This window comes from Bos mutus, chromosome X (assembly GCF_027580195.1).
Source record: "Bos mutus isolate GX-2022 chromosome X, NWIPB_WYAK_1.1, whole genome shotgun sequence".
Classification (NCBI taxonomy): Eukaryota; Metazoa; Chordata; class Mammalia; order Artiodactyla; family Bovidae; genus Bos; species Bos mutus.
In genome coordinates, this window is record NC_091646.1 from 109,135,226 (window position 1) to 109,156,662 (window position 21,437).

A 21,437-nucleotide genomic window follows, 5' to 3' on the forward strand; every position below is an offset into this window, starting at 1 on the left:
ATTGTGTAATACAGTATGTTACCACTGGTTGTCAGGCTCGCTACTGAAATGAATTCCCAGAAGCTATTAAGAGTTGTCAACACACATAATCTTGAGCAAAAAATGTTAACAGAAGACATATATTAATAGACAAAATTCAACAAGTTGCTTTTAAAATAAACAGCATGTTTTGAAAAACAAAAAAAAAAGTAATACAGGATAAAATAGGGTAATAAAAATATTTTAATAATAAAAAGGCAAGAAAGGAAAACTAAAAATAGATTGTCCAAGTAAAAAACAAGTAGCACAATGGTAGCTATAAGCCCAACCATATTCAATAATTATTTTAAGTGTAATGGATTAAACACTTCAATTAAAATAGATTATCAGATTGCTTTTTCTTTTATAGAAAACAATGCAAATACGTGCTGCTTAAGAGATTCAGATTAAATAATAGGTACAGAAAAGTTAAAAGTAAAAAAAAGTGGGAATATATACAATGCAAACACCAAAAGAGAAATCCAAAGTAGTTGTATTTAACGAGGCCAGCAGAACACTGATACCAAAGCCTAATAAGGAAAAAACAAGAAAGGAAGAATGCAAGTCAGTATCTGTCATGAAGATAGATTCAAAAATCCTAAACAAATTTTAAGAAAATAAATCTAGCAGTGTATGAAATGAATCATGACAAGTGAGGTTTATCTCAATAACAAATCTTGGTTAAATATTTAAAAGTCAACCAACTCAATTTATTATATTAGCTGAATAAAGGAGAAAGCTGCCAATACTTGCAGAACAGGCATTTGATAAAATTCAACCTGTATATAATTTTAAGGAATAAAAAACATACACACCAAATGAAGAATGGAAAGAAACTTCTCTAAATCAAGGACTTTTTTTTTAAGCCAGAATACAATTTTATAATGAAATATTGAACTCCTTCCCCCTCAAATCAGTTTTCTTCTCCACTCTCCCTTTTGTTATCTCCCTTTTGAAGCTGTTATAAAGAGTGAACTATTGCTAAAATGCAGGAACTTGGATACTCTCATACTAATGCTGAGTGAAAGAAGCCAGTGTTAAAGAGTACATGCTATATAAATCCATTTATATGAAAAAAGTGATCTATAATCATCAAAGTCATTATACTGGTTTCCTTTGGGGATCATTGACTGAGAGTGGACAAAATGGAGCTTTCTGGGCACTGAAAATATTATTTTGATGTAGTTAGTGATTAGCTATACGGCTGTATACTTTTGTAAAAATCCATGATGTAGTACACAAACTTTATGAATATTACTGTAGGAACATAATATATTATTTTTAAAAGACAGACTCAAGCCCAGAAAAATCAAGCTATATGAAATCTACAAAGGACACTCCTCAACATAGCAACTCAAAAGGTTGAAAAGAAAATGATGAGAAAATGTTTTGTCAGGAAAATAATAACAAAAATTTTTGTATCTATGTTAATATCAGGAAAACATATACTTAATGATAAAAAGAATAGAGAAAAATTGAGTGACTATGTTAATCCCCTAGCAGCATTTTTTTTCCTTTCCTTTTTTTGAGGGGTGGGGACAACTTTTTGTTTTGTTTATTTCTGTTGAATACACGGAAGCAGAAAAGAACTTGGAAATGGATGGAAGACAGAAGGTAAGAAAAAGTACAGATGTTTATTATGAAGACGACTTCTAAGATAGAGCCAAGTAAGATAAGAAAATTTGCAGATCTTAGTTTCTCATCCTGCTAATTAACAGTATGCCCCTGTCTGAACCTTACGTTATGATGTCTTGACAACGATAATTCACATTTTTCTAAGAAATTTTTAGACTGGTTGAGCCAGAATGTTAGTCAGATTTCCCAAAACCTGAGCACTCAGCCAAGACAAAAGCCATATTGTACATTTTGCTTCTGAAAGTAATTACTTGAAGGAAAAGAAGTTTGCAGCAGAGTTGAAAGAATTGTTCTCTCCTGAAGATAAGGCTTGTGAATACCTGATAGAGGAGGCAGTTGAGAAGTAATGAGGTGAAAATAGATTATTCTCTCATTTTTACCATGGTAGGAAGAAAAAGTTCCATTTATAAGAAATTAGGTCACATTCTCACTTCTTTCAGAATGGATTCAGAATGAGGCTAAAGGAGGATGAAATTTCATTTGGACATTCACTTTTAACTACCTACTATTCCATGTAAGGTTTTTACTCAATACCAGTGGTATGAGTGAGTGTTTAACGTATCAAAAACACATACGGTTAGCCACAGAAACTTCAAATCTAATAAAGCATATAAATACATAATAACAAAAGGCAGACTACAATAACGCCTTTCAAAAGATTACACAAGGGCTATACAGGCAGGGTTTCTGGAATGGCAGCGTGAGGACCTCTGTAAGTCCACCCTTCAATAAAAGCAATAAAAACACTAGCAAAATTGTCAAAATTAACTTTTTCAGAACTCTAGAAATTAAGCAAACACTTGCAAATTCTAAGCAGTACTTACTTATTCAAGAGGAACCGCTAAACACTGATAAACACATCAGGGTTTGTAGTGTTATAACTTGCCCTACTCATCTATTCCCATTCCCCTCTCTACAGTGCCACAGTAGTGAAAAGACAACCTGCAGAATGAGAAAAAATAACTTACCAATTGTATATATGATCAGGGACTTGTTTCTAGAATATATGAAGAATATTTACAACAATGATAAAAAGGCAGATAACCTAATTTTTAAAATAGACAAAGGATCTGAATGTACAGATTTGAAAGAAGATTGTTGTTGTTTTTCAGTTGCTAAGTCGTGTCTGACGTTTTGCGGCCCCATGGACTGCAGCACACCAGGCTCCTCTGTCCTCCACTAAAGAAGATCTACAAATGACCAATAAGCTCATGAAAAGATGCTCAACATCATTAGGTATCAGGGAGATGCAAATCAAAGCCTCGGTGAGATACTACTTTGAACTCACTAGGATGGCTATAATTAAAAAGATAGACAATACAAACACCTGAAAAAGAATAAAACTAGAACACTTTCTAACACCACACAGAAAAATAAACTCAAAATGGATTAAAAATCTAAGTGTAAGACCAGAAACTATAAAACTCTTAGAGGGAAACATAGAACACTCTCGGACATAAATCACAGCAAGATCCTCTATGACCCACCTCCCAGAGTAATGGAAATGAAAACAAAAATAAACAAATGGGACCTAATTAAAAGCTTTTGCACAACGAAGGAAACTATAACCAGGATGAAAAGGCAGCCTTCAGAATGGGAGAAAATAATAGCAAATAAGACAACTGACAAAGAATTCATCTCCAAAATATACAAGCAGCTCATGCAGCTCAATTCCAGAAAAATAAATGACCCAATCAAAAAATGGGCCAAAGAACTAAACAGACATTTCTCCAAAGAAGACATGCAGATGGCTAACAAACACATGAAAAGATGCTCAACATCACTCATTATCAGAGAAATGCAAATCAAAACCACAATGAGGTACCATCTCATGCCAGTCAGAATGGCTGCCATTCAAAAGTCTACAAACAATAATGCTGGAGAGGGTGCAGAGAAAAGGGAACCCTCTTACACTGTTGGTGGGAATGCAAACTAGTACAGTCACTATGGAGAACAGTGTGGAGATTCCTTTAAAAAATGGAAATAGAACTGCCATACAACCCAGCAATCCCACTGTTGGGCATACACATCAAGGAAACCAGAATTGAAAGAGGCATATGTACCCCAAAGTTCACTGCAACACTGTTTACAATAGCTAGGTCTTGGAAGCAACCTAGATGTCCAACAGCAGACAAATGGATAAGGATGTTGTGGTACATATACACAATGGAATATTACTCAGCTATAAAAAAGAATGTATTTGAGTCAGTTTTAATGAGGTGGATGAAACTGGAGCCTATTATACAGAGTGAAGTAAGTCAGAAAGAGAAACACCAATACAATATATTAATGCATATAATATGGAATTTAGAAAGACAGTAACAACAACCCTATATACAAGATAGCAAGAGACACAGATGTAAAGAACAGACTTTTGAACTCTGTGGGAGAAGACAAGGGTGGGATGATTTGAGAGAATAGCACTGAAACATGTATATTACCATATGTAAAACAGATAGCCAATGCAAATTCAATGCACGAAGCAGAGCACTCAAAGCTGGTGCTCTGGGACAACCCAGAGGGATAGGATGAAGATGGAGGTGGGAGGGGGGTTCAGGATGGGGGGACACATGTACACCCATGGCTGATTCATGTCAATGTACAGCAAAATCCACCACAATATTGTAATTAGCCTCCAATTAAAATAATTTAATAAACAAAATTTTTTTAAAGATAGACAATAACAAGCGTTGGTGAGGATGTGGAAAATTGGAACCCTCATGCATTGCTGGTGGGATTGTAAAATGATTCAGCCACTGTTGAAAGCAATCCAGCAGTTCCATAAAATGTTAAAGATATGTTTAAAAACAAAACAGGACCAAAATGGAATTGTTTATGCTAAGCCTCAATGTCACCAAACCAAGGCTTAATTACGGTTTGGGCCCTCCCCAAAATAAAACAGTAAACCAATCAAGAATCATTTGATCACTACTAGTTAGGCAATCTGCCCAATAGGCCCCTGGTGGTGGTTTAGTTGCTAAGTCACATCTGACTCTTGAGATCCCATGGACTGCAGCCTACCAGACTCTTCTGTCCATGGACTTCTCCAGGCAAGAATACTGGAGTTGGTTGCTGTGCCCTCCTCCAGGTGATCTTCCCAACCCTGGGACTGAACCCATATCTCCTACAGCTCCTGCATTGTAACTGGTTTCTTTACCACTGAACCACCTGGGAAGCCCATAAATTACAATATGACCCAGAAATTCCACTCCCAGGTATCTACTCAAGAGAATTGGTGTCCACACAAAAACTTGTACACAAACTTTTATGGAAGAATTATTCATAATATCCTAAAATGAAACCACCCAAATGCCCATCAATGGATTAATGAATAAACAAAATGTTATATTCATACAGTTGGAATATTATTCTACAATTAAAAGGAAAAGAGTACTGATACATGCTACAACATGGATGAACTTTGATAACATTCTGCTGAAACACAAAGAACCACATATTGTATGATTCCATTTATATGAAATGTCCAGAATGGCACATCTATGTAAGTAAAAAGTGCATTACTGGTGCCAGGAGCTGGGGTGAAAGAGGAATGGGAAATGACTGCTAACGGGAAAAGGATTTCTTTTCAGGACATTCAAAAAGTTGTAAAATTTCATGATGATGCTTTCACAACTCTGAATATACTAAAATCCACCGAATTCTACACCTTAAATGGGTGATATGAATTGTATCTCAAAAAAGTTGTTTCTCAAAAGCACTATTTAATGTGAACAGGTCAAATGTGCCTGGCTAACTTAGTGGGTAGAGCAGGAGACTTAGTGAATGCTGGTCACCAGTTAGAGACCTGAGAAGAGACTGACCGCTCAGATCACTTCTTTGACCTAGACTAGTCCTTCTTGAATCAAGACCAAGGGGAAGGTTCAGATAGGAATGGTGATAAGTCCAAAGAGCTTTGGTTCCATATGTCTACACTTGACCAAGAGAAATGACTGAACTGAATAGCCATAAGCAGCACTACAACCCAGTTTATTGCTCCTACAGTCTGCTATTCCAGGCCCCTTAACCATCTCCTGAATTGTAATGATACCTCTCAACACACAAAAATTTATCTAATCAGTCCCAACTTCATACACTCAAATAGGGGGCTGGCTGCATAATCTCCTCTGTCATGGGTAGGAAAATATTTCTGAATCAGGGACTGTATGCCAGACAATCACCTATAAAGTGGTAAACATGAGTCATTTTTGGTAAACAGTAGTTAACTTTGCCAGTGTTGGTAAATAATAGGAGAGAAGTCTGGAAGGGAAAATTGAGGCTAGCCTAAGATAGGTCTTCAAAAACTAGAAGAATTTTGGAAAAAATAAGAATAGAGCAATCAAAGTTTGTGTCGAGGAAAGAGAAAGAAAGGCGGAATGGGGTGGGAGGGAGGGAGAATGAGCAGAATTGGGCAAGTTACTTGGAACTCCTCTGTAATCCATTGTTTCACTTATTGTCCATTATTCACAATTATTTTGTGAGCTTCATGAGGGTATAGATCATGTCTATTTTGCTCATCACTATATATCCAGAACCTTGCACAATGCCTGTCCCATAGTATGCATTCAATAAATATTTGTTGAATGAACAAATAATTTACAATGATGGGAGGAGGAGGGGAAAGACACCAAAAAAAATTAAATAGAAACATTCCAAAAATTCAAGCACGGATAACAGAAAGCATACAGAAGATTATAAGCGCAGAAGAAAAAACGCATTCAAATTTTGGACTCACCAAGTCTGAGAAGCCTGTAGTGCGCGCTGATGTCCATATTTAGTGAAATTCAATAAATAGAATTGCAACCCAGAGACGAGTTGGAGGGCGGTGCTGGACACATGTTATTGAAATTCGTTAGCATACAAGTAACAGTTGAGACCACGTAGGAGGACAGAGGTGTTAAACAGGAAGACACCCTGGAAGTGACGTCAATAAGACGGGTGCAGAGGTCATAGGGTACGGGGAAGAGTCGCTTCAGTTAGAGCTATACAGAAGGGAGGAAGACAGGAAAAAAGCAGATTGAAGTGTGAGAAAATTCTGAAGTGACTGGTCGGAGACAGAGAATAGTACCAAAGAAGAAGTTTTTCTGAGGAGCCACACACCAGCTATTCGTGGTAAAAGACTATCAAAATATCTGACTGACTTGACTGCCCAGAAATCGTTGGGGACTTTGAGTGGTTTTGAAGTATGTTGGGGAGTGGAGTCCGGTTGCAGTGGTAGTTAAACTGGATTTGAATTACAATTAGTTTTGTGACCCTAAGCATGTTGTTTTCCACTGAATAGTGCCAAATCAAAGTAGAGAATAAGGAGTATTACTGAGACACGGGTAAATTCAGTTAAGATTGAGTCTTTGAGAAGGTTCCAGAACCTTACGCCATTTTCTACCAGTATTGTTGCACGCTTTTCCCCAAGCACCACCCAGTTTTTCTACTCGCTTACAGATCTGGTAGGTTTCATCAGCTAGCCCTTTCCCCTCCCCCTGGAGCGAAGAGCCCGCACATTTGGACGCTTTAAATAGGTCTTTTTTTGCTGTCCTCGGACGTGTTGGAGGAATGGATACTTTTGTTAAGATTACCCAGTTACAAAAGCGGAGTGATTTTTTTTTTTTTTCAAACTAAGTTAATAAATATCAAACAAGTGAGTACATAAGGCAGACGGGACGGGACGGGACGGTCGGAACTCAAGAGAATTGTATTTAAGGTTGGTACATCGGGGTGATTTTAACATAGGACCGAGGTACTTCCGGGAGAGAATGGGCGGGCAGAGAATTCTGTGCGTTTGGCGGGTTTCGCTGTCTTGCTAAGTATTTGATCATCCCACAGGCGAGGGAACCAGAGACAGGAGGACGTAGTGAAGTCGCCACTGAAGGAAAAGGACAATTCGGATTCCCCGATGGCCATGGCTGTGGTGAGTGCCCCAGCCACCGCAGGGTGCCGGGCGCCGGCGGCTGAGGGGAGGGGCTCTGGGGCGGGCTGGTTGCTGGTCACTTGGTCAAGCGGCGAATCAGGGTTTGGCCCGCCAGGCGCCGGGGGCGGGGCCCGCTCTCTGAAGCCCCTCACTATTCCCGGACCGCAGACCCCCGACCCCCGACCCCGCCGCCTCCCAGGGCTGTTCAGTAGCTTTCCGATCCTGGAAAGGAACCTAAGACGGGAACTAGCGAGAGTTGCAATGGCACCCCACTCCAGTACTCTTGCCTGGAAAATCCCATGGGCGGAGGAGCCTGGTAGGCTGCAGTCCATGGGGTCGCTAAGAGTCGGACACGACTGAGCGACTTCACTTTCACTTTTCATTTTCATGCATTGGAGAAGGCAGTGGCAACCCACTCCAGTGTTCTTGTCTGGAAAATCCTAGGGACGGGGCAGCCTGGTGGGCTGCCGTCTTTGGGGTCTCACAGAGTCGGACACGACTAAAGCGACTTAGCAGCAGCAGTAGCAGCGAGAGTCGGGAATGTTGGGTCTGTTGCTTATGGTTTGTAATCCTTTCACGATTTAAATAACTTTCAATTACCTGAGAGTGAAATGAAATTAGTTCTTAATTCAAATAATAGTTTGGTCTGGTAAATGGCTGGGGAAGAAAGTAATTTTCTCGCAGGAGAAAACCGCAACAGCATTTCTTTTCTTCCGTTTTAAAATCCTTTACATTGCTCGCTTTGGCAGCACATATGCTAAAATCCTTTACAAACTCCTGTAAATTTTTACATAATGTGAGGACGTTTTTCTGAGTACCTAATTTTTCAAACAAGTTCATAGAACATACTCAGTTTTTTTCTCATTCAACAACTTTTGAATAACTTATCAATAACTTAGCAGCTTGAAAAGGGAACTCAACAATTTGCTAACTTATTCAATGGCAATTCGAGCCTGCCCGCACCGCCCCCTGCCTTTTTTTTTTTTTTTTTTTTTTACGGTTCAGAACCCATCGTTTTTTATTAAGGTAAATGTTTTCTAAAATACTGAAAGCCTGAAACACCAGTTGCCATGCAAAGATTGTAAATTTATGTTTAAAGTAAGAAAAAACTGAAATTCACTAATGAATGGTTAGTATGTCCTAACCATAATGTACTTAAAAATAGTGAAAGTTGGAAACTTAGGCCCTAATCTTAAAAATGTCCAAATTTATGTGGAAGAATGTAGACTGTGTATGGAGTTATAAAATGATTGAAATAAACCATCAGCTTTTGTTGGTGATATGTTTGTGAGGAGTTGGAAGGGTGGTAATTACATTTTAATGAAATTTTTCTTGTAGGAATTTAAAACTTATGTAGATCAGGCATGCAGAGCTGCTGAGGAATTTGTCAATATTTACTATGAGACAATGGACAAAAGAAGACGGGTGAGTGTTACAGACTACTATTCTTTATTAAATACCAGTTTTTTTTTTTTTTTTTTTTTGAGCCAGCCATTCATCCGAATTGCATAAGTGATAGCTATGTTCTCTAAAAGCACATTGCTTAGGAAAGGGTTGGTATGGCATTATGGATGTCTGAACTGTGGAATCATACCCCAGCTTTGTGTTTGCCAAGCTCTGTGACCTTGGGCAAGTTGCTAACCTCTCTCAACCCTGTTTTATTTTTAGGGTGGTAAATGGGAATTAAATACTGCACTTAACATGGGACCCAACATATATTTACTTAAATTCGTTACATTTTCTTAATCACATATTTAACCAATATGGTTAAAATAGTATTAGTGCTAGTGAAGGGGTCTGTCATTACAGAGAATGTTCCCTGATTTGCCCCTTTAATTTCATATATTAATTGATAATTTTGTGTTAAAGCTCACAGCTGTATCTGGCACTCACAAACAGAATCTGCCTGGCTTGGATACTTTTAGTCTTCCACAGAGAAAGTTCTCACTTCATCAGCTTTTTTCATTGCAGTGTGTTCCTGAGCCATATCTTCTAAGGATTTCTGTATGTGACCTAGAATCTTCACTAGGTCTCTTATCGGTATAACACCATGTTTTAGAGAACTCTTGTCTATGCTGTAGAAGTTAATATCTCTAAAAGCTATTTTGTTAAGGCAGAAGATTAAAAAGAAGTTCTTGATACTGATGTTTGATGATGTGGGACCTGGCACAGGATGTAACAGTGGACATTTGTTGGGCCTTGGTGCCTTCAAGGACAAAGTAGCAAAAAAAGAAAGCAGCATAGTTCATTTCCAGAGTCCAGATATGTGTTGGCCCTTTAAGTTAAAATTTAGAGCTAAGCAAATAATGTCCCCTTTGACACACTAAATTCCTGTGACTGACTCCAGGGACTAAAGAGTTAACTGTTGAATTCTGCCTTATTTGAGTTTTAACTTATTTGACTTATCAAAGACTCTGCTTTAGCAAGTACTACTGATTGTTTTGGACAGAATATGTTATTTCCATGGTGATAAAAGGAACTAATTCTTCTTAACACCTACAACATTAAATGGTTCAAACATTAAAGGGCTCACATGTATATAAACACTAGGATTGAAAGGTACAGGTAGGGCCTGACAGACAACTTTGTTCATAGAATTAGAAAAGGGAGCGAGATTCAAACTGGTTCCAGGATGCAAGGGCTTTGAAACCTGTGATCATTTAATTCATTTTAATTACAGAAAGCAAAACTTAAAAAAAAAGTCTCTCTATCCATTTGATACAAAGGTTTCTCAGTGTGGCTAAAGTGAAAGATGAAAAAAAAGTAGCTAGCTGCCTAGTATATTAAGAGGGCTTCCCTGGTAGCTCAGCTGGTAAAGAATCCACCTGCAATGTGGGAGACCTGGGTTTGGATCCCCTGGAGGAGGGCATGGCAACCCACTCCAGTATTCTTGCTTGGAGATTCCCAGGGACTGAGAAGGCTGGAGGGTTACAGTCCATGAGATCGCGAAGAGTTGGATACGACTGAGCATTTAAGCACAGCATAGCACAGCACAGGATAATACCCATTTAAGGGCAACTTTATAAGGCAGATACCTTGTTCACATTGTCCTCTGTGGGAGGGGGCAAGGGAAGGAGAGATGGAGAAAGAACTATAAAAATGTTTAAACACTCACTGTAGCCTTTCAATCCATTTCTACAAGATAATTTGCCCAAAAGCAAAAATCTTACCCCTTTTTTTCTTTTTTCTTCCTTTTTAGGCACTAACCAGGCTGTATCTGGACAAGGCCACTTTAATATGGAATGGAAATGTTGTTACAGGGCTGGAAGCCCTAGCCAATTTTTTTGACATGTTGCCTTCTAGTGAATTCCAGGTCAATATGTTAGATTGCCAGCCAGTTCATGGTAAGATCATGGTCTTTTGAGGTACTTGTTTTCCTTTAGTGGGCACTGAACTTTAACACCAAAAGCAGCTAGCAACTTTCAATGGTAGCAGTAATTACTTTTTTGAATAAGTTAAACATGAAGAATTCAGCTGTCAAATCAAACTTTTGATCTTCATTTAGATGCATCTAATTCCAGAGAGCCAGTGGTAGGTTTTGGTAGATTGAGTGATTGTGTGGCTTATTAAAAGTCATGTGGCAAATTGAGCCTTACGATGATTTCTGTTGATGGAGAGGAACAACTTTCTGTATTCCCTAAATATATAGTTGCCCTTTGTACCTTGAAATGTCTCATGAGAAAAAAATGTACCATATCTCTGATTAATGTGTTTTATTATCTTACAACCTATTAAAATTTCACCGCAATTTACTCTGTTACGTGAAAGGGTAGCTTTTGTCAAGGCAGATTTTGATTCCAGGCAGATTGATGCAGTTTATAAGATTAACCTCTAGGTGGGGTCCTAAGCATCTTAAACAGTAGTTTCCTGAGTGATTTTTTGCCTTTATAGTTCTTGAAAAGAATGAAAACTTAAGAAACAAAATTTGACCAAGTTCTGTTTAAAAAAAAAAAAAAGGAGATATTAACACAGGAACCAAAAAGCTAGATATTGAAAGTTTAGAGTACCCCAAATCTTTCTGGACTGAAAATAATGTTCGTATCTTTGAAATGGTTATTGAGTTTTCTGGCTCTGAGTGGGCATGCTCAAGATTATGCTTAAAGTAAAGACAGTTTATGAAACTTTTTTTAGTGTTTAAGTTATAGGCAATGTGTTTAAGCCTGCAAATCTGCTTGTGTAAAGAATCCAACCTCTTCTCTTTTCTTGTGTGGGTGCAGAGCAAGCTACTCAGTCCCAGACCACAGTTCTTGTTGTGACCAGTGGAACTGTGAAGTTTGATGGCAACAAGCAACACTACTTCAACCAGAACTTCCTGCTGACTGCTCAGACTACTGCTAACAATACCGTGTGGAAGATTGCAAGTGACTGCTTCCGTTTTCAAGATTGGGCTACTATTTAAAGGGGGCAGAAGTCCATTATTTTTTGGTCCATTAGTTCCAGCAACAGAAATTTATGTGAGTTATTAATTCATTTCATTGTGGAAGCATTGAAAACTAGTATGTGCCGAAACTAAATTCTTTAATATTTTTTATTTCTAGCAGCACCTTTTCTAGCAGCTGCCAATTTAAATCATTGCCCTTAAGAGCTTTAATGCTAGTTTTCTACATGCCTTATACATGTTTCACTAATGACATTCTTACAGTAACATTATAGCCATGATTGCTGTATTAGCATACTCACTGTGAGCCCAGCATATTGCAAAAATAAAATCCTTTTATAGTACTATCTATGGGATATCAGCACAATGTAACTTTCTGGGAGGAAGTGGAGTGTTTATTGTTCTTGTTATTAGGTGAATTTAGGTTAATTTTGTAGTATGAAATGTACCTTTTTCGTTTAACACTGGTAATGCAGTTTATGTATAAGGCTTTTTCAAAGCAATTCAATGAACACATTACTAGTTTAGGTTTACATAACTACTCTGACATACTAGAATCACATGTAGAGATGTTCAATAGTCTTTTTATATTAAGTAATTTTTTTCATGTTGGCATGTTTTCTTATAAAGTTAATCTACTCGAGAGATGTAAAATGTTCTCAACTGATACCCGAGTGTTGGATACACTCAGTGACTTAAAAGCAAGACTTCTTTAAAAGCTTTTTCTTGGCAGCTCCAGGTCTATAACTTTAAATAGTAAATGGTAGTAGGACTAATAGCTTTAGCGGGAGAATGAGGAGTGAAAAATGTATAGATCCGAGGTTGGCCACAAGTAAGGAAGGATGGCCAAGTGGTACACTTTGGGTATTTGTTTTCTACCTCCTAAAAATGTAGCCTAATTTTAGGATTTAAGTCATTAAGGTAATAAGTATCTTTACCAAAAGGTCATGACTGTCACTTTTGTTCTAAGAATTATTTTTAAATGTTTTTCTAGTTCACCTAATACTTATTACCAGTATATGTTTCAATTTATTTAAGAACTTGTTGGGGGAAAATGTCAGCAATAAGCCTGACCCTTCAGCAGGGTCTGACAGAAAAGTTGGAAACAAAGCCATGGCTCTCTCTTTGGGACCCTTAACTTCTAAGTCTTCCACATGAACTTCAGACCAAAAGTCTGCTACGTACTACCCACCCCCAAGTGAGTGATCTGTTCCCTGTGTTTACACTGTCAACTGCATGATCTTTTTACTACTTAAAGCTAAAATTATTTAATCTCATGATGGTGTTCTTCCATACAGCATTGAGCAAATAGATCTGTTTAAAACATGTTCCTGTTATATAGCTCACGTTTACTTTTTGGAAAAGATAGAGAACAGCATATCTTCATAGCCTATAAACTTAAGAAAAACCAGTTGATTCGTTCTGTGTCTCAGCATCTAAAGAGAAAGAAGTCTTTGTTTTTTGGTTAAAATTTAAACATTTTTCCATCCCTGAATTCATCATTCTCATCTTGTTACACTAGATGTGCCAGCTTTGTTTCCACATTCCAACTCAGTGTTTCTTGTTACTTAATTTGAAGATCAATGATTCATTTACTCTTGTCACAAACTACATGTCACATTTCTGATATAGAACTAAGTAGGAGAAAGGGATGGAACAGAAATTTAGACCACACCTTCTTGTAATATTGACTAAAGCTTACACATATTCTACTCAAACTGAATTTATTCTAATTTTGGATTGACTTTTTAAAACCACAGCTTTAGTAGCAACAATCAGATTGCCCAAATATTGCCTTTTCCCTAAAGGAGAACAGTCTCAAGTAAAAGTGGCATATAACTAGCAATAACTGAATTGACTGGTTGTATGTATACTGTTCATTACTTTAGTGCTTTAAGACTTGTGTATGAATTGCTGTTTCCAAACTCTGTATAACTTTTAAATGGCTGGAACTACTCTTATATGGACTAGACTGTATTTTTGACATGCGCATATTTTTGTAACTTAAAAAAATAAAATTTGCCTTTAACAAGTTTTCTCAAGCTTGGTTTAAGGTCTTTTGATTTTTTTGAGGCTCCAGAGCAGTTAGTTGTTTCTTCTTACACTATAAGGTTTAAAAAAGAATTTTAAGTTAGGATATTGAAAACAGTGATTGACAACTAGGACCTTGTCTTTTCTCTAGCCTACCTTGTTCTTCCCCCTTTTCCTACCAAATAACATTCCTGAGATCACCTGTTTGAAGTAGCAGTGAAGTTTCTAGTGAAATGTTAGAAATTCTAAGTTTGAAAAACTAGCCAAATACTAAAAAAAAAAAAAAAACAGCCAAAATTCAGTAGGCAGTGAAACCAAAAGACAGTTCATTTTCAGGGGGAAAAAAATGGTCCCATTAACTTTAATTCTACATTAAAAATATGTCAACAGACACTTGAGGAGTGAGAAGAGGCAACAGCCTTTGAAATCAACCCCTGTATTTCATCTCTTCAATGAGGCACATATTTTTGACAATTTAATACCCCTGAAATTGATGTATTATAACTTCTTGCTAAAGCATACTTTAATCAGCCTTTTTTTTCCTTTCTCAGTGGTACATAAAATACTGTCTTAAAATCAATGGTGTCTTAGACTGATGAAATACAGTAATGAATTTTGCTAGATAAAAATGGCTAGGTATCTACTCAGGTGTAAATTTGTAGGCATTAGTGAAAGTAAAAGATTGTAAGCTTAAAAGGTTAATGACTCATGACTCAAACTCTATCACCAAGTTATTTGCTTTTCATGTCTACCTCATAAGGCTGAAAGAACCACAGACCTTATTTAAGCATGTAAGTGCCTTGGTGAACAGGAATCAGCATTTTCCTAGTTTCTGGAAATTTCCTAGTAATGTATTTGTTGTTTAGCTAAGTGGTATCCAACTCTTTTGCAACTCCACGGACTGTAGCCCACCGGGCTCCTCTGTCCATGGAATTTCCAGGCAAGAATATTGGAGTAGGTTGCCATTTCCCTCTCCAGGGGATCTTCCCGACCCAGGGATTGAACCCCTATCTCCTGTATTTGCAGGTGGATTCTTTATCACTGAGCCACCAGGGAAGCCTGTTAATAACATACAGTGTGTCAAAAAAGATAACTCTCGATGAGGTTGAAGGATAAATGCAGTGTTTGGGAAAGGAGCAAGTAGTCAAAGTCAAGAAGGCATTTTATTCTGAAATGTTGCTGGATTGACTTGCTTGAGATTACTGATGCAGGAAATTTGATTGCAGGGGACTTCATTTGCTGATTTTTTAATAATTTAATTATTTAATATTAAATTATTGATTTAATATATGATAGAATAAGCACAGATGTGCTTTAACATAACCTTATATATTTAGGGAGATATGGTAGGGCATATTTAGCTTTTTTATTTAACAGTCGACTGTCTCTATAATAAATATACTTCATCAAAACAGTTGCTACCAAACTCTGCTGTATTTTATCAGCTATTTGCCCTTCTTTGTCAAATGCATCTTTCTATACAAAAGATTTCTTGGTGACTTATCAGTGGGCTATGTACATCAATTTTGCTTCTCAGAGAAGCCCTAAAAAGAGAACTATAAAATATTGTTGAAATAATGTGTCAGGTGGAGGGTCTTAGACTACAGACTCTATCTGAGATTGAAGTATATGCACCCTCTAGATCAGTGGTTTTCAAAGTTTTGCTCTAATCCACAGAGGTGTAAAATGTCACAAGCCAGTATACAAATACATCTACATATAACAAACTAGTAATAAAAATTACATGTCTAAAATAAAACTCGTGTTTTATTTTGTGATGTGCTTTTGGTATTTTCTACTTCATTTTATTAATTTTTAAAGTGCTGATCATAGCCTACTTAATTGATTTTTACAACTTCCTGTTAGATTGTACCAGTAGTTTGGAAAGCATGAAAATAGAGAAAGCATAATATTTTTGCCATCACTTTCTAGCAGGGGGTGGAGAGGAGGATTGGCTTTTAAAAAGCAGTGATGTGTTGGTGATGTCACCTGAGGCTTAGAAAAAATCAAAAACTTCCTCTCAGGCATGTCATATTTGTGGAGGACAATGAAGGGGCAGGCCTGTTTTCCTCCCATTCCTTATCTTGTACCTGAAGTTCAAAGCTAAGAAAACAACTGGTTAGGCTAGTCTTTAGGCAGAATCTGGGAATAGGATGTGTGGCAATGAAACAAAGATGAAACAGAGGAGGCTGCCCTATTTCATATGTCCAAGCAGAGAACTGAGAAGGCATTCCAGCAGAAGCATTTTTGAACACGGTTTGATACCAAATACACTGTATTTCAGCCTATTTTAAGTCAATTTCATGTGTTTTTCTCTTTCCCTCCCTTCTTGGACACCCCACACATCTGCATTCAACCCTCCTGGTTGGGAATTCCCTGGAAGTCTAGTGATTAGGACTCAGCACTTTCACTTCCAAGGCATGAGTTCGATCCCTGGTTGGGGAACTAAGATCCTGCAAGCCACACAGTGCATTGGGAGGAAAAAAAACATAGTTTAACAAAGGCTATGGTGGGCTCTAAGGTGTAAATCTTAGCAGGACTTGTCCAGCTCCACAAACAGCCTAAGATTTGATTGATACAGATAGAAACAACTTTTTTTTTTTTTAACTATGAAAGGAGATTGAGGGCCTTTAAGAAAAGCAAGGATAGCAATTTGCAAATGTATTTTTGAGAGGTCTTTCTATAAAGGGGAAAAAAGTGGGCCTGAACATTATTGATTCCAGTTCTCTTACTCAACGGCAGGATATCAGCAAGAGGTGTCTGCAACACTTAGCAACTGCAGGTGCTGCAGTCCGCCTTGGAGCCCCAAGCTGCCTGAGGTGGCCAGCCTACTCTGTCTTCCCCTAACCCTTCCGTGTTGTTTCTGAAGGAGCCTTTGGGAAGGACTTCTCTAATAAGCTCATCTGTCCATCGGTGACACCCAGGATTCCCAGTGGTCCAGGTCCAATCTCAGGGATAAAAATTCATTGTCTCTTGATGTTGCTAGTGAGACATTGCAAGCTTGGACAAGGGACCGAAGAGAAATTAGCTGGGGGGAGGCAGAGGGGCAGTTGGATAAGTTTTGCCTTCTAAACAACTGAAAGTAAAAGGAGGAAGTAGGGGAGAGAAACTAGAAAATTTAGCCTCCCTTGGATAGGAAACTTATCATCACTGCATGGCAGTTAAGGATGCCCTTGCATCTTAGAATGAGAAATGCAGCTAAAATACATATATATGGGACTTCCCTGGTGGTCCAGTGGTTAAGAATCCACCTTCTAATGCAGGGGACGTGAGTTTGATCCCTGATCGGGAAACTAAGATTCTTACATGCCACAGGGCAACTGAGCCTGCATGCCACAACTAAAAATAAGCCCATGTACCGCAACTAAGAACTGAAAGTGTAAAGTGAAAGTGTTCATTGCTCAGTTGTGTCTGACTCTGTGCAAACCTATGGACTATAGCCCGCCAGGCTCCTCTGTCCATGGAATTCTTCAGGCAAGAATACTGGAGAGGGTTTGCAGCCAAAAATAAATATCTTAATAAAATATACATACATATGCTTACAAATGTATGGGAGACCAGTCCAAAACTAATAATGGGGACCTCCTTCTTCCATGTGCCCATTTCTCCCAATCTTCTGAGGCCCTACACTGTCATGCTTCCTAAAAATCTCCCCAATTTCAGACTCTGGTCCTATCCTGCCATCCTCTCAAATCCCTCTTTCCATCCCACCCAAACTTCTTATCCTAAGAGTCATCACCTCAGGCCCCACCCTCCACTTTCAAGTTAAGTTTAACTCATAAACTCACCATGGAGATGACTGGCTTCTATCTCTTGGGGTTGTTATATTTTGTCTGGAAGCAGCTGGAACAATACCATAACTCAAAGGAATGACGTACTAATCTTGGCTCTTCAGACATATTTTGTGTGTGAGGAATGGGAGAAGTTTGACTTGAAGATCAGAGAGGGGGACGTTTGGTGCCCCTCCTACTATACAATGTAGGAAGGGAACTCATATCATTTATCATGGCATATAAATGAGCCCACCATATAAGCTCCCAAATAGCTTACTGATCATATTTTCTTTTGACTTCTGTTCGCTGTCCTAAATGGCTTTTGCTCCACTGCTGAGGGCAGGATGTTTGCTCTATTCTTCTGCTCAGATAGTCTTGGGGACAAGTGTCTGCCGCAAACTGAGAAGAGAATCGGGTTTTTGCCTTTGTTTCCTCTTGATGCTGCTGTGTCCAGAGGCCCAGAGAGTTCATGCTCTACGTCAGTAACATCAAAGTGCTGTCTCCTGATTGGACTGTTTTCAGGAACTGCCATCAGTTTTCATACAGCTTAAGCTTAAAAAAGGTGAAGAAACTGAAGCATGAGAGAGCCACGTGATTGAGTATCATGAAGCCTGAAAGGTGGCGATTCCTTGGTTTCTGCTTCCTCCATCTGACTTAGCAGCACATGTTTTCTGGCTGTTACATGGAAAATTTATTTTGTATTAATCATAAATGAGGCAGTAAGAATTTGCTGTCTATTTTGTGATCACATGGACCACAGCCTTGTCTAACTCAATGAAACTATGAGCCATGCCATGTATGGCCACCCAAGACAGATAGGTCATGGTGGAGAGTTCTGACAAAATGTGGTCCACTGGAGAAGGGAATGGCAAACCACTTCAGTAGTCTTGCCTTGAGAACCCCGTGAACAGTATGACAAACCTAGACAGCTTATTAAAAAGCAGAGCCATCAGTTTGCCGACAAAGGTCTGTGTAGTTAAAGCTATGGTTTTTCCAGTAGTCATGTATGGATGTTGAGAGGTGGACCATAAAGAAGGCTGAGCACTGAAGAATTGATGTTCTTGAACTGTGGTGTTGGAAAAGACTCTGCCTAGATAGGACCATGATAGCTGTTTTCTTGGGGTTAGAAAAGATAAGAGGTTGTGTCAGCTAGAGACAAGTCTCAGTTAGCCCTTCCAGAAAGAATTAACCTTTCAGCTCTGAGGAGGACAGTTAACTGATAGCCTCCAGCAGCAGTGTCTGCAGGATCCTCTGCAGTATTTGAGCTGATGCCATGCTCTTCTGGGGCAGCCTCTAGCCCATGGCTGAACACAGCGAGAAGGCTAAAGCCTGGCTATTTCAGCCCTTTGCAGAACTTCTCTAATGGACCATCCTTGCACTGCAGCCCTCCCCTAGATTGGCCAAGACTTTCAGGTCCACATCACAGGCCTGTCTAACTCTGCTTTTTCTTGTTTTTCTGCTCACAAATATCAGATACACATCAATGTTTGGGGACTTCCCTGGTGGTCCACTGGCTAAGACTCCGTGTTCCCAATGCAGTGGGCCTGGCTTCTATCCCTTGTCGGGGAACTAGTTCCCAAATGCTGTAACTTAGACCCAAATAATTAATGTCTAGAGACTTCGCTGCCCAACATTGTTTACTCCCTCTTTATCTTTCACAGGGTTAACCCCCAATAAGCCTTTTTTTAAATCCCTAACTCCATCTTAGTATCTCCTTCTTATAGAATACAAACTGACCCAAAGGAGTTTGTTGCCTTTCCTTTGCTGAACTGAAGCACCAGATCAATCTTGAGAGAGTGTGTCTGGTGGCTTCTCAGGCAGATATCCTAGTAGCCTGCTTGACCATTGCCATGGAAACTTCCCCAGGAAAGGGGGAAAAAGAAGGAGACAAGGACTCATTGTAAAGTCCCACACTCAGCCTATGGGAGATGATCCCCAATCACTTGGACTGAAGGCTTGGGGTCCTGGCCAATCGCATTTGGCCTTGTGAGGGTTGGAATTGAAGAGGGGAAGGAGAGATACTTAGGCTGACCAAGTCTGAAAGAGATGGAGGATGGGGAGGGAAATGCTGGGGAATGGGAGTGTATGGCCCAGAGAGCAGTTAGTATTCAATAAGGAACCGTGGCATCCCCGAGTCTTAGCATCCTGCCAACAAAATCTGCACTTAATCAGTACTTTCCACACAGAAACTGGCCTGCCAAAAATTTCTGAATGCCCTGGCCTCTTTCCCACTCTACCTCCAGCTCTTCCCTCTGTATGTCCCAATACCACTGTTCCAAAACAAAGACTCTGAACCTAGTCTGGGGGTCCACAGACCCCCAGAGGTTGAGGAGAGGTCTGATATTCCCCCAAAGAAGCATGAGTATTTATCTGGGGACAGAGCCTGTAGGTTTCATCAGCATCTCAAAGATAAATGTAATGCTATAGAGATTAGGAACTACTGGTCCAGGGAAAGTGAGTCCATTTTTATGGATTTAGCAGGCAGAATTAGCACATAGTATTGAAACTGCCTGACAATGTAGGAGATGTAAGAGTCACAGGTTTGATCCCTGGGTCAAGAAGATCCCCTGGAGGAGGGCATGGCAATCCATTTCACTATTCTTGCCTGGAGAATTCCATGGACAGAGGAGCCTCGCAGGCTACAGTCCATAAGGTCACACAGAGTTGGATATGACTGAGCAACTTACCAATGCAGCATGCACAGGTGCTCCCAAATAACTGTTACGTGAGTGAATCAGTGACTAGAAAAAAGAAATTACTCTGAGTAGTAAAAATTAATTTAAATGAGGTAAGACATAAAACACTTAGCACAGTACCTGTCCCATAGTAAGCATTCAGTAAGAAATATTATCATCATTATCATCACATGGTCAATCTTTTGAACAGGAATCTAGTACTCCAGGCTGGCTGAACAATAAGGTATTTAACTACTCTCTGTCATTGGATATACCAATTGTCTCCATTTATTTTCTTTTAAAAATTTTTATCTATTTATTAATTTTATTTTTGGCTGTGTTGGGTCTTCATTACAGCACAGGCTTTCTCCAGTTGCAGCGAGTGGAGGCTACACTTTGTTGCAGTGCACAGGCTTCTCATAGCAGTGACTTCTCTTATTGTGGGCACAGGCTCTAGGGTATGCAGGCTCAGTAGCTGTGGGGCACAGGTTCAGCTGCCACATGGCATGTGGAATTTCCTGGACCAGGGATCGAACCTGTGTCCCTTGCATTGTCAGTTTGGATTCTTAACTACTGGAGCACCAGGGAAGTCCTCCATTTATTTTCTATTAGAAATGATGCAACATTGAACATCTTATACACATAGTTTTGCTCACAAGTGTAAATACCTAGAAAATAAGCTTTTAGAAGTGCAACTGTTGGGTTAAAGGATATGCACCTTTTAAACCTTGACTGAAACTACCAAACTTCCCTCCAAAAAGTTCCACCAATTATATTCTCACAAAATGAATACAAACACTTATTTTTCCACACCCTTAGCTACATTGGACATTATTGTTTTTTAAAAATGTGCCATCTGTGTCTGCATCCTTCCCTGCAAATTGGTCCATCATTACCATTTTTCTGGATTCCACATATACGCATTGACACATGGTATTTGTTGTTCTCCTTCTGACTTACTTCACTCTGTATAACAGGCTCTAGATTCATCCACTTCATTAGAACTGACCCAAATTCGTTCTTTT

The 21,437-nt window shown here is 38.9% G+C and overlaps 1 protein-coding gene across 4 annotated transcripts; it reads left to right on the top strand.

The window, feature by feature from the left end:
- The first annotated feature begins 7,145 nt into the window (after nucleotides 1-7,145).
- Nucleotides 7,146-13,975, top strand: NXT2 (nuclear transport factor 2 like export factor 2). Of its 4 annotated transcripts, none has more exons than XM_070366406.1 (5): nucleotides 7,146-7,285; nucleotides 7,471-7,555; nucleotides 8,894-8,980; nucleotides 10,755-10,899; nucleotides 11,773-13,975. In XM_070366406.1, the coding sequence occupies exons 2-5, from the start codon at nucleotides 7,541-7,543 to the stop codon at nucleotides 11,952-11,954; spliced, it is 429 nt and encodes a 142-aa protein (XP_070222507.1). In that variant the 5' UTR covers nucleotides 7,146-7,285; nucleotides 7,471-7,540; the 3' UTR covers nucleotides 11,955-13,975. The 4 variants fall into 4 exon arrangements, with proteins under 4 accessions (XP_070222507.1, XP_070222506.1, XP_070222505.1 ...); XM_070366405.1 differs by having other exon boundaries at nucleotides 7,190-7,348; XM_070366404.1 differs by lacking the exon at nucleotides 7,146-7,285 and having other exon boundaries at nucleotides 7,388-7,555.
- The last annotated feature ends 7,462 nt before the right edge of the window (nucleotides 13,976-21,437 follow it).